Source organism: Thalia democratica, chromosome 1, assembly GCF_965202585.1.
Source record: "Thalia democratica chromosome 1, ktThaDemo2.hap1.1, whole genome shotgun sequence".
Lineage (NCBI taxonomy): Eukaryota > Metazoa > Chordata > Thaliacea > Salpida > Salpidae > Thalia > Thalia democratica.
In genome coordinates, this window is record NC_139165.1 from 78,639,305 (window position 1) to 78,652,584 (window position 13,280).

The 13,280-nt window shown below is 28.3% G+C and overlaps 1 protein-coding gene across 1 annotated transcript; it reads right to left on the reverse strand.

Annotated features, from left to right (window-relative positions):
• Positions 1 to 9,569: 9,569 nt before the first annotated feature.
• LOC145839732 (putative lysine-specific demethylase 4F) lies at positions 9,570 to 11,739 on the reverse strand. Its single transcript, XM_082947241.1, has 5 exons — positions 11,641 to 11,739; positions 10,864 to 11,422; positions 10,370 to 10,703; positions 10,057 to 10,191; positions 9,570 to 9,810 (listed from the first exon to the last, which is right to left on the reverse strand). The coding sequence occupies exons 1-5, from the start codon at positions 11,737 to 11,739 to the stop codon at positions 9,570 to 9,572; spliced, it is 1,368 nt and encodes a 455-aa protein (XP_082803367.1).
• Between the last annotated feature and the right edge of the window lie 1,541 nt (positions 11,740 to 13,280).

The following is a 13,280-nucleotide window of genomic DNA, read 5'->3' on the forward strand; positions in this document are numbered from 1 at the left end:
TTAAGTTTTTTTTACAAAAAAAAAAATCCGACAGTACTGGTGTACATAAAAGCTCAAACTTGCAACTAAACATGGATTGTAGTAGTGAAGATGACTCTTGTAACAATACATCCTCAATAGCAACGTTAAGTCACCACAACGTTCAAAGAACTGATGAGCAAAGTTTGGAAACGATTCTCCACAAAGACGATATTTACAAGTTTGTTTTAAACTAATTTATTTTTTAAAATAAACATTTTAAATGGTTTTTGTATTTAAAAAAAAAGTTGTTAGTTAAAAATACTCATACTGCTATAATACAGAAAAAAACATTATCTGATAAACTCTTGCGATTATCAATCTAGTATATGTCACAAAAACACGTGATTTAAAAGTTTTAATTTTTTTAACTTTTCCTTTTCATTCGTTTATGCTTGAATGCTTTACAAAATCTAACGAAGTTAAATTTATTTCTGTTAAATGTTACACTTTTCTTTATCTATTTTTTGTCTTGCAAAACTTAACTTAAATAGTGTAATTAATTTTCGACAGTCAGGTCTTCTTTTGTCGCCGACTATGCCTTTATTGTCTTTTATTGTTTTTATTGTCTTAATAGATTCCTGAAATTAGTGGTATACTTACAACTATTTTTGTTTGTTTTTTGTAACATCAATAAAAATTGATCAAAAAAGTTATAGTTTTTAAAATACTAACACAGCTTTAGTTTTAATAACTAAAAGTATTTACATTGATATGCTTTTATTTAGATTATTTGTCACAAAAACAATAAGAATTTTTCGATGAAACTGATTATTTTAAGTTAATTGTTTTGAAGTCTCAAATACGCTGTTAACTTGGACCGAAGTATCTAGTAGTCAGAATAAAATAAAAAACCTGTAAAATTTGAAAACCATTAATATTTAACTTACTTTCTAGTTAAAAAGACAATAAAAAAAAAAAAACGATCAATTCTTACCTGCACGATTCCCACCCGCGCTCAATTCCTACCCAAATTAATATTTTTTCTTTCTTTATCTGTTAATTTTTTAATCTTATACTATCACTGCTTCCCTCACCCTTGGCCGAAAAGACCTCTCGGATTTTATCGGGTGGGAATCGATCGCGGGTTGAAACTGAGTGGTTCCCGTTTCGATTTTTTTTAAAGTACATTTTTTTGTTTTTTTATAAACTATATAGTTCTAACGTTTGGCTTTAATGGTATTGCTATTTGAACAAAAAATGAAATTATGATATTTTTTTTTGCTAACAACTATTTTGCTGGTATTCATGAATTTACAAACAAAAAATGAAATCCGACAGCACTGGTGTTCATGAAAGCTCGAACTTGCAATGGAATATGGAAGACTACAGTGAGGATAAACATGGTAACAGTACATCCTCAGTAGCAACGTCAAGTCGCAACGAAGTTCAGCGTATATACACTTTTGGAACTAAAAAATTTGAACATAACTTAGACATAGTTCTCAACAAAGACGCTATTTACAAGTTTGTTTTAATTAACTTATTTTGTAATTTAAATATTTAAATTAGTCTACGTGTTAAAAAAAACTCTTGTTTATTAAAAATTGATCATACTGCTATGATACAGAAAAAAAAACATTACTTGAAATACTTCAGTGATCATCGATCTAATTTATGTCACAAAAAAACGTGTTTTAAAATTTTCTACTTTTTCCTTTTCATTCGTTTATGATGGAGTGTTTTTCAAGAAAAAATTCTAAAAAACTAACAATTTTTTTTCTTCAACTGTACACTTTTCTATCTTTAAACTTTGTTTGATAAAACTTAACTCAAAGAGTTTAAGTAATTTTCAAACGTATGGCCTTATTTCACCGACATCATCTTATTTGTTAACTTATTTGTTATCGCCTTAATATGGCCTTAAATTCTTTTAAGTAATTATATACTTGTAGTTATTATTGACTGTATTTGTTACCTTAATATAAAATGATCGAATAAGTTATAGTTTTTTTTTTATTTTTAATACAAACTTAGTTTTAAAGATTCCAAGTGCCTATTGCGATAATCTAATTTTTTTTTTCACATAATAGATAGACATTTATCACTGCAGTAACTTATTATTATAAGTTAATTGTTTTTAAACTGCCAAATACGCTTTTATCTTGGACCGAATTATTTATAGTAGATGTCTAAGTCAGAGTAGATAAACAACTTGTAATATTCCCAAAAATCATATAAATTAAACTTGCTTTCTAATTAAAATGACCAATTAAAATATCACTTACTAAAAATTTAAGGTTATTTTGAAAAACAATAAAACTTATTATCTACTTTCACACTCTAGCAATACAAACTTTAATAACTTTAGTTTGTAATGACTGTTTTAGATTTAGTTAAAAACATTTTCAACTAACAGGGTTTTCAACCCGTAATTTTAGTCTTTTAAAGCTGATAAACATTTCAATAAATTCATAAATTTACAAGCCAGTAGTATTCAAAGACTAAAAACATCACAAATAACAAGTTATTCAAATTCTGTTCAAAAATCATACTTCAGTTTAAAAACTTGAATAACGTACGTTTAGTTATTTCTCAAATATTTAAATTCGGTCACCACTCAAACACGTTTTTATGAACAGACACGCTTTGTACCCCATAGTGGAAACAATTGTTACAAAGTGCGAACTTGCCTTTCTCACACTTCAAAATTCACATTTTGACGACACGAACATTATGATGTCACAATCTTTTTATGACGACATCAGACTATTTGAAGAACGGGTGAGTACTTAGTTATTTATTTTTTATTTATTCTATGACTAACGAGCCAATTTAATTGAATAAATTAACAATTTGATTAAAAAAGTTGTTTTTTTTATTAAAAATGTATAGAACCAACAATTACTTGTACAGAGCATATCTACTGTCTCATTAAATCATCGTTAAAAATATATAGAGTGTTTTCTATAATATAAAAAAGTGCTAATTTCCGTTTAGTATTTTGAAAACAAATTATATTCTAATAAGAAACTTTTGAGTATTAAACTTGTGTACGTTAAATGTAAAAATTGTTTTTAGTCATTATTAAATTAAAAACTTTTAGATGCAAAGGGAAAATCGTACGTGGAGCTTTGATCCAGACAATGAAGTAGATCACTTGGTAAGTTGAAAATAAAACAGTCTACCTGTTTAAACTTATATTTAATTTTAACAGGTTCCTAATTTTACCACATAGTAAACGTATTATAAGTATTAAAGTAAAATAATAAAAAAAAAAAGCAACTGCTCATAACCTATACAATTTGTCCAATTACAAAATAGCTTTTAAACTTTGCTGAAATACTTTTGTGAGTTTGTCACTATCCTTTTTAAGATAAATTTTAAGCATCTATTGTAAAACAAAAAACATATTTAGCGATGTTTTTTCTTAGAGTTTCTTAAAGTTATGATTAGTTAAAATATTTAAATTTTTTGCTTGTTATTAATTTAACATTTTTATTTAGTAATTTAAGGTTTTATTTATTTACAGATGGTTCTTGCGATTACAGTGCTTCAAAATCAGTTAATAGAACTAGAAAGCGTAAGTTTTTAAATAAAAAAATTAAAGAAACAGTTTTTATCTATGATTCACTGTAAATAACAATAACAATAATAAACTGAAAATTATTATAGTAGTAAAAATAAATTGCCCTGTATATGCTTTAATAAAGTATTTATAACTTATAGACCAAAGAAACTTTTGATAGCCTTATTAAAAGCTGCAGCAGCCGTTTAGAAGAAACTTTTAACTTTGGGCCCAATACTTCGAGTCGCATACCATCATTGGAAACAAGATCTCCAAAGAGTTCTGAAAACTCACAAACTTCTAACAATTACTCATCAGTTTCTAGCAACAGCAACGAAAAACATCCGTCGTCGGGTGACGTTACAGAAAAAAAGGTTTTTTTTTGTACTAACAATGCTTCATATTTTGTAAAGTTTTATTACTAAGTTTTCTAATTAAATAAGTTCTATGAGCTTATGTTAACGTTTTACTTAAGGAGTTACTAGCTCTATAACATATACTTTAAAAATGTTTTAAGCAACAACATTAGACTCACTTAAGTGAATCGTAAGGTTTTTTTCTATCTCTTTTCGCTTTCAGATACTTTAGTATAATTTTTAGGATTATATGTGTACTTAATAAAAAAGCATTAAAATTTATTTCAAAGTCAAATTGATATTGGTTATTATACTTTATTTTATACTAGCGTTTTAAAAACCTTTACAAAAAAAATTTTAGCTCAGGTAAATTAAATTTTATTTACAATTCGTAACAAACTTGACATAAATAGTTACGTTTAGGTAATTCATTAAGAAAAGCTATTTTTTTAAAATCAAAATTTATCTGAATAATGCTTTTTATGATTTTTTACATGTTTAATACTTTTTACTTACTTAGCAATTTTTAAAGATTCACTACCAACCCAATGAGTATTTAGAACAATATGTAAAGACGCTAGTAGAAAATGTGCAAGCATTGCAAGGGAATCAGCTGTCAAAATCAGAAACGACTATGAACAACAAAACTTTTACGCCGCAAAGCATAACTGACAATAACAGTTCTTATGGTAAGATTATGATATATTTAGATTTAGTTTTGTGAATTCATGTTGAGTGTAAAATTAAACTATAAAAACAAATACTGGAACTTAAATGTAAAACTTTTTAATTATCTACAACTAAAAAAAAGCTTAAGTAATTAAAAACTATTGCTGTAACAAATCTCAACAAACTTTTTTCAAATAAAAGTTTTACTGTTTTTTTTAAATGTTGCTTCACTAAATTTTTTAACTTGTTTTTAATTTTTTCTTATTGGCTTTAAAAGATTTTTATTTATTTTTGATAAAATTCATATTCAATTTTTTTAATAAAAGTACTTTTTTATTATAAATCCTGTTGGCTTTTTTTGTGTCTAGTTTAGTTAAGAGAATACTACGAAACAGCATTGCTTATATGTACTTGTTTTGCATAAATCCCACAGATAGAAGAAATTTATCATTTTTATCAAAACGGTTACACAATGTATGTTTAGTATTTATGTATATAGTTAGGTTTCTATTACTACTGATATTCAAACTATAATTGAATATTTATATTTAAGGCACTAAAACTTGCTCTGAAAATGTTGGAGAATTTGCTACTGGTACAGTGGATAACAAGCTAAAGAAAAGACGAATATATTTTCCTGAATCGACAAAAGCTATCTTGAAAACATGGCTTTTTAAAAACTTGACTGTTAGTTTAGAATTAAATCTATGAACTAGCTAAAAAAGTTTTTAAAATACTTTGTACTTTTATGAATTTTTAAATACTAAGTTATAGCTCTTATTTTTAACTCCATTATTTAATTCTATTTTAAAAATCTAATATCAATTTTTATACCTGCTATTTATAACTTAATATTATTTAGAAAGTTTTTTTTAAAGGTAAAGGCAATCTTAAAATTTTAAAGTTTTTTTGAACAATATTTCAAACAGTTAAATCTTTAATAAGATTTGAAGTTCAAATTTATTGTCTTTTAACTTAATTAAAGTAGTTTAGTAAGAGCTTTCTATAATTCCTCGGTTGTTTAAGATATTTTTATAAGTTATTTTTATCATCAACAACCGTACTACTAAGATATAAAAAAACATAAGTATGTACATAGATTCAGATAAGTGTACTTTTTTCTAATTTGAATTAAGTTATTGCTTTTTGTTATAGATTTGTTTTTAATCAGTAAAAAAAAATTAATATTTTAATCTTTGATTTCTACTTATTACCTAATTTTACGTGCCTGAATAACAAAATGGTTTAAGAAAAAAACAGAAAAGCATATATAAGTCAAAGTATAAGCTGAGTATGATTTACAAAAAAAAAAAACTTATTTATTAACTTAGCATCCATACCCATCAGAAGCAAACAAGAAAATGTTAGCAAGTCAAACTGGGCTCACATACAAGCAAGTCACAAGCTGGTTAGTTGTATTAATACTGTTAACATTGGTTGCGTGGAAACGATTTTTTTCAACTGCAGTGAAAAAAATGTTTGCACTAACTATTTTGTTTAACACTAAAACAATACTTTTTAAAAACTTAAAACTAAAAGTGAAAATATTATTGCGCTTGAGCTTTTAAATATCTACCATTGAAGTCATAAAATCTGAACATGGCATCATAAACTTAGTTTTACTCAAAAAAAAGTCTTATTGTGTTAAATGCAACTTCCAGACGGCTGTTCTGTTTACTCTTAATCGTAAAAGGCTAAAAAATACTCAATCATTTTTATATTCATATTTATAACTCTGAGATGATACATTTTTTATCTCAGTATGTAGCTTACACAAAACGTGTTATTCAGCTATAAACTTTTATGCATCTTTTTACAGGTTTGTAAATGCTCGCAGAAGAATTGTACAGCCCATGATCGATCAACGTCACAGATCAGGTTTAATAATATTCATTTTTTATTTATACTTTAATTTAGTATTATCAATATTTTTTTAATGAGTGTTGTCAGTCATTTAAACCAAAATAAATTAAGAAGTTCATTTTTGAAAGAATGGTTTGCCTTTATAATTGAAGGATTATAACAGCTTGAAAACTTGATTTTGTTTTTACTTTTAATTGAAAAGGGTATTTTTTAAAGTTTTCTTTTGTTTCAATGACATAATGCTAACTTTTTATTGTTCAGTCATAGTATGGAACCAATAAAGTTTTTAACAGCTTCAAAACGGACTATGAATAAGGTTACAGCTAACGGATTCAATTCAGGACATCAAATAAGACAACCTATACCAACAAGACCTAATGGTGAGATTATTTATATCTTTTTTATAAACATAACTTACATTGCCATAAGTTACATTTGAGAAGTGAACAGGATATAATAAATAACAAATATCACAGGCTTGCAAGGAAATTCTAGAAACATAATGATGAATTTATTAAGCATTTTTAAATGTAATAGTTTTCATCAAATGGGTGTTTCTGCACACAACAACCAACAGAGGATTTCCCCAGAATAGCTTGGTGGCCAAATTAGTACATGGCACAACTACTAATTGCTAGGCAAAATATTCTTAAAATGCTTTCTTTAATTATATAGTATTTTAAGTTGTACTTTTAGCGGTTTTTCTATCCAAAACTGATGTTAATTTATTGATGTTTTAGATAATTTTTAGCTTGTTAGGCAAGTTTTTCGGTGGTTTGAAAAGGTCTAACTGTTATAGGTATTGTTTTCTATTGAAGTTTTTCATATAAATTTTAATTTAGAGTAAGTAATGCTACTAGACATTTTAGGATAGGTACTTTTTTAAATTATTACATTTTTTATGAACAGTTTTTCTCGTTAGATTTATTTTTTTTAAGTTACTTTTTTTGTAACGTTATATCAAATTACATTTGACAACTTTTTGATTTAATAAAAAAAATTGAGAAACTCTTGTTCATCCAAGCGTTTAAGAGAAAGCTAGCAAGGTTATGTGTTTTACTGATGCAATTTTGCACTCACATACTTTAGCCATATATAAATACTATATTGCACAATAATTCTAGTCACGGCTTGCTGCAGTAAAAATGCAATTCAAGAACATAAATTTATATTGTTTGATTGTTTCAATTAAATTTTCTAGTTTAAGAATGTTTTATTAATAATTTTTCTAATTTTAATTCAAAGCAGCTAATTCTCATTTTAATTTAAACAATCTCAAAGTAAGTTATATTAGATTTAAATTGTTTTCAAAGGTTTTAATACCATATAAATTAATTTCTAAAGCATAGAGCTTTTTATATTTTACATGGTTCTTTATATTCATTAGTGTTTGCAATGATTCTTTAATATAAAATATATACACTCATTTGTTATGCCTAGTTTTTATAAGTAGCATATATATTAGCCTTAAGTATTTATTATCATTGTAACTTGAATGTTATGTTAATGTTATTATTTATTTATTATGGTTGGTAGTGTTGGTGTAAAACACACTATAACCATATAAGTTAATTATCATAAGTGACCCAAATTCTTAATCAGTTACATTTTTATCATAAGTTAGTTTAATTTTACATAAATAATTATAAAACAAAGCACATTTGGCTTGAAGAACAAAATTAAAAAAAAACCTTTTGCTTTTGTAAAGCTAAACATACTCAAATTTAAGTAGAGAACTTAAAACAAACTTATTAATATATTTTGTTTTCAGTACCTTCTTCTTTTCTTAGACCTTAAAACTTCATAGCTAATTAGCAGTTAAAATAATTTTGCTTTTTTATCAATATGTTTTTAATTCTGAGGTAATGTTCTATGTTAATAAAACGTTTGCAAGTGAATAAATTTTTAGGTCAAATTTAAATTATCAAACTTTTTTATAAAAAAAAGAAGATAATTTTCATTAAGCTTTTAATTTTAACATTTTATATTATGAGTGGACTCTTCAAACTCAAGCGAGTGTTAACAGCATTTTTATTAGATTAAATTAAGCGTTTCGGGCTATTTGAACATTTTATAGCGCAAAAGAGCATCGTCGTTTTAAGCCTTAAGATATGATCGATATTTGTCATCTGTTAAAATAAGTCGTACAACTGCGGTCTTTGGTCCGCGATGCATTATTTAAGTAAAACTATTAACATTTTATAATAAATGATTTTAAAAGTTTTAGCTATATTTTTTTAGTCAGGTTTTTAACTGTTTATTGGTAATAAAAATTACTGTAATGTTGATTATTTCTTTTTTTTTTTTTTAAGCAGTACTTAGAACATTACTACGATTATACAAATAGCTTTTAAAGTCTTCAAAAAAATTTGCCATATCAATTCTTGTAGTTTATTTTATAGTAAAACGTCTTTTGTAGTTTTGCAAAGGTGATTTAACATAAAAAATATCAGAGATTCAGAGAGAATTGTGGGACATCTGTGCTAATATATGATAAGGATCATTCAAATAAATAACTATTATGAGTTATTTCACAGATGAAGGGTTAAAAAGCGTCAATATATGTTTCTAACACAATGCTCTAGGTTAATTAAGATAAGCTTATCTTTTGAATAGCAGAAATAAAACTTGTTTAAGAGTTATTTGGGTTGAATATTATAGGTAGGGGTAGAAAAAACCTTTTGAGAATAAATCGAATAATATGAACAAAGATTTATTTTGTTATTATTTTAACCAGTTTTTTACAATTATTAAACAATAATTTTAAAATAAAAAGAAATATTTTAAACTTGATTGTTATGCAAGCTTAGACCGGGTTAGACCTGTTACTACACCTTCTTTTTTAAATTATCGTTACATAAAAAAAGTTTAGTTGATATTTTGTAATTATTCTTCTCAAATCACATTTCTGCTATAAATCCTGAATACAACTGAAGTTCAAAACTACTAAACTATCATAATTAAAATAATGAAAAAAAACTCAGGCAGGTAAAAAATAGTAAAGCTAAAAGTTGTAGATAAAATTATGAAATTGTTAAACTTGCTTCAAAACTACAACAAAAACCTCGCATCAAAAATTAAACTTTTATTTCATTACAATTTATACCAGTGAATCTTAACTTCATTATTACACCAAAGTAAGACACAAAACAAAACTAAAAATTAGCTTCATTGATGCTCGCACCACCTTCCTGCTCGCTCACCTCCGATCCCTCTTTCTCATCCTCCTCATCGCTGCCCCCATCTTCCAGCATGCGATCCAAGTACACTTGCCAGGAGGACTTTTGCCTCCAATCGCAGTCGGCTATGTCCGGATCGAGGGTGGTCTCGTTGCGCCCCAGCCACTTGAACATGACGGTGGGGCGTTCGTCCATGTAGTGACGCGCGTTCACGAACCTTGAACAAATATTATTCTATTTGAGAAAAAAAAAGATTTCATCAAAAATAAATAGTTTTCTTTGTCAGCTTTTAATATTGAATAAACCACAAAAAATTGCAAAAAAAATCATTAATATCTTTCATGCTTAACTTTGTTTTATGAGTAAACTACAAGAACAATCAAATCTGAAATAAAACGAAACATAATGAGTTTAACTGTTAGCATAAATCAAGAATTACAGCTAGGCAAGTACTCATACAAACCTCCTCACGTCGTTTTTGTCGTTCAGCAGGATTTTTTTCGCTTTCTCTATCCAGTGTGTGGTGTCGAAGGTGCTGTAGACTTGGTCGTAGTCGATGGAAAAGTTTGGATCGTCGTACTTTGGGTCGTTGTAAACTCTGTATTTAAAAAAAAACTATTTGTTTCCGTTTAATAATCACAGCTTTTTAAAATTAAACAAAAAATGGTCTAAACCTTCATAAATAGTTGTAAAAATGTTGTTAAAAACATGAAACTATTAAACACTTGGTAGCACTGACTTGAAATTGTTATCAAAGAAACCTACAAACGACAAACCTCCTGAGAAGCTCAACGTCCACGTTGTAGTCAAACAAGTGCTTCTCCTCACAATCGCACCTTCTGTGCTTGACGCCGTACTCCACCCACGACGGGTGGGCGAAGTTGGCCGCTTCCGCCACGTTCAGCCCGCTGTTGTATCCGCAATGGTAGGCTCTTGGGAAGGTTACCATCAAGTAACCTTCCCTTTGTTCCGCTCGGTAGACTTCGATGCCGCTTTTGGCGACGAGCTCGGGGTCGACGTGAATCGTCCGGTGTCTAACAAAGTTAGAACACCTTCTGTACTCGTCGGGATATTTCTCGGCGAGTAATTTGTCAAACTTGTCGGCATTGCCTGTTGTTTAAAAATGTTTAGTTTTATTGTTTGTAGAAGTAAACAAAAAGTCAAAAGCTTTGACAAGCATAAAGTATTAGTCACCTATCAGACTTTTATAATACAAAGTATTTTTTCTCGAAACACAAAATGACAAATTTATCGCAAGAGTGTTACTAACTTGCCGGAATGCTGAACCATATCTTGGCGTCTCCCCGGTGCATGTAGTTCGCCGACGGCAGGTCGGCGTCCTCCGTGTGCCACGGGAACGTCGATCCGTAGGCGCCGACGTACAGCATCGAGCTGGTGATTCCCGGCACCTGCCTCCTGGTGAACCCCCCGTACTTCACGAAGTCCCCGTACGCGTACGTCTGCAGCTGCAGCAGCGTGTCCAGCCTGTGCACGTTGCTCTCGTCGAACTTGGGCAGGAAGAGGCTGCCCTCGTTGTTGTACGCGTACTCGACGGGCGCGAGGCAGTCCGCTCCGAACACGCTGCGGTCCATGGCGCGCCCGGACTCGAACCGCTTCGTTTTGCGCTCGTTGCTCCGCTTGAAGGCCGCAAACTTGACGGTCTTGGTCGGTTCCTCGCCGACGTACTCCCGCAGGTAGCACCCGTCGTTCCTCGTCATCACCAGCTTCTCCGTCCTCACTTCGCACTTCCTGTCCTTCAGTTTGCTCGCCGCGTGCTGTTCGAACTTGGCTCTCCACTGCGCGGGAGTTTCTATGGCGACGATCCCCTTCTAAAAGTTTCAATCATTTTAAGTTACTTTTTTTTATTTACGTTTAAATTAGACACTTTAATGTATGCAAGTAAGCTTTAAAGTCTGTCATAAGCCTAAACTTTAAATTTAAAAAAACAAAAGTAAACTTTATTTTTATTATTTGAAAATTTTAAATGGGTACTGAGTTAAGAAAATTAACTTTTGTCTAATAGAAAATTATGAACACTTATCACTACCTTGTGATAACCCTGTCTTAGCATGTTGCCATACAAGTGGTTGAAGTCTTGCATTTCTTCAACACTGGCCTGATAAATTGGTGCCTCCTTCAACTCCATCGATTGTTCCTTTTTATTCAATGAACTAAATAAATCTGATAAAACAACTATGCTTTTAACTGAATGATAAGTAACAATAGCAAGAATAATCAATAATTAAATCAGGAAATTTAAAAAGAACGTAAGATATGTAAGATTTAAGATAAAGCTTGAACTTTTTAAAATTTTACTAGCAAATGTTTTAGAAATATTTGTTACAACTTCTACTACTACTTAGATTGTTTATATATATTTATCTTACCAACCAAAACTATGATGAACTTCTATAAAAACGAAATACTTTAAACAAAAGGTAAATATAATGTATATAATTAAACTTTTAAAAAGTTGTTTTCAAAGCTGCTGAAAGTAACGTATTAGTTTAACAAATTTTTTCCTATAACAATATGAGTAAAAAGCTCTGAAAAACGCAAAAATAAAAACAAATAAACAAGTGAAACAAAGTAAAGTGAGAGAAGTTACAAATTAAAAGCTATTATTTATCTTTAAAAGTCTAATTAGTTTAACTCTTAGTTTAATTACTTAGTTTTAATACTTTATCTAAAAACAACTGTAGTAATTAGTAAAATAAGTAAACTAAATTAAAGCGTTAGTATGAAAACTTTATATATAAGTTTAAACAACTTAAAAATTAAAATTTAAAGAAACCAGCTTTAAGAAGCTTAAACTTGCTTATATACTACAAACTACTAAATAAATTTGTTCTTTTTCGTACATAAAAGAAACTTTTACTGGCAAACTTACTAAATTTTGTTTTTAAGCACAAGAAATAGCTAAAATAAAATAAAAGTTGGAATAACCAACAATTATCTAAGTAAAGAAATGTGTTAAGCAACAATATAAGTCAAACTAAAACAAACACACAACTTTTAGATCACCCTGGAAGCTGTTTTATGATTTCTTTCACAACTTCAAGTTTCATCTGCATCGTCATCATCAATGTTGAAACTTACGCACCAATACTCAAGTGTGATCGTTTTTACTAGTTTTTACTTACTATAAATTAATGTTAGAAAATTATGCACGTTAAAATAACTTTAATATAATAAATAATACATTTTATTTTTTCAAAAAGAAATTGACATGAAGTCTTAAGCAAAGTTATGTTTTTTCACGATATAAGACTATGTAAAATTCGCAGTATTACATTTTTATTGCTTTTATTTTCTATCATTTATACTTGAGATTTTTGTTACCTATTTGATTGAAGTATGTTTTAAAAAAATTCTTAAAAAAATAAGATTATAAAGGTATTTAGATTAATCTGAAATAAGTTTTTTTTACAGATATCTTTGTGTTCAAATTTAAACGTTCAACTTTATGGGTTTTATTAAAGGGTTTGAAGTACAGCTTTAGAAAATTAGTCGAGACATACGAAAATAATTTAAACAGGAAGCTTTTTGCTTAACTTAAATGATGCTATAAATAAAAGCTTCACGAAATCTAATAAACTAATTGAATAGCAGTTATGAAGAATTATAAATATTTAGAGTATTTAGTTGATTTAAATGTATTTAACAATAAGTCACAATAGGTTTTTA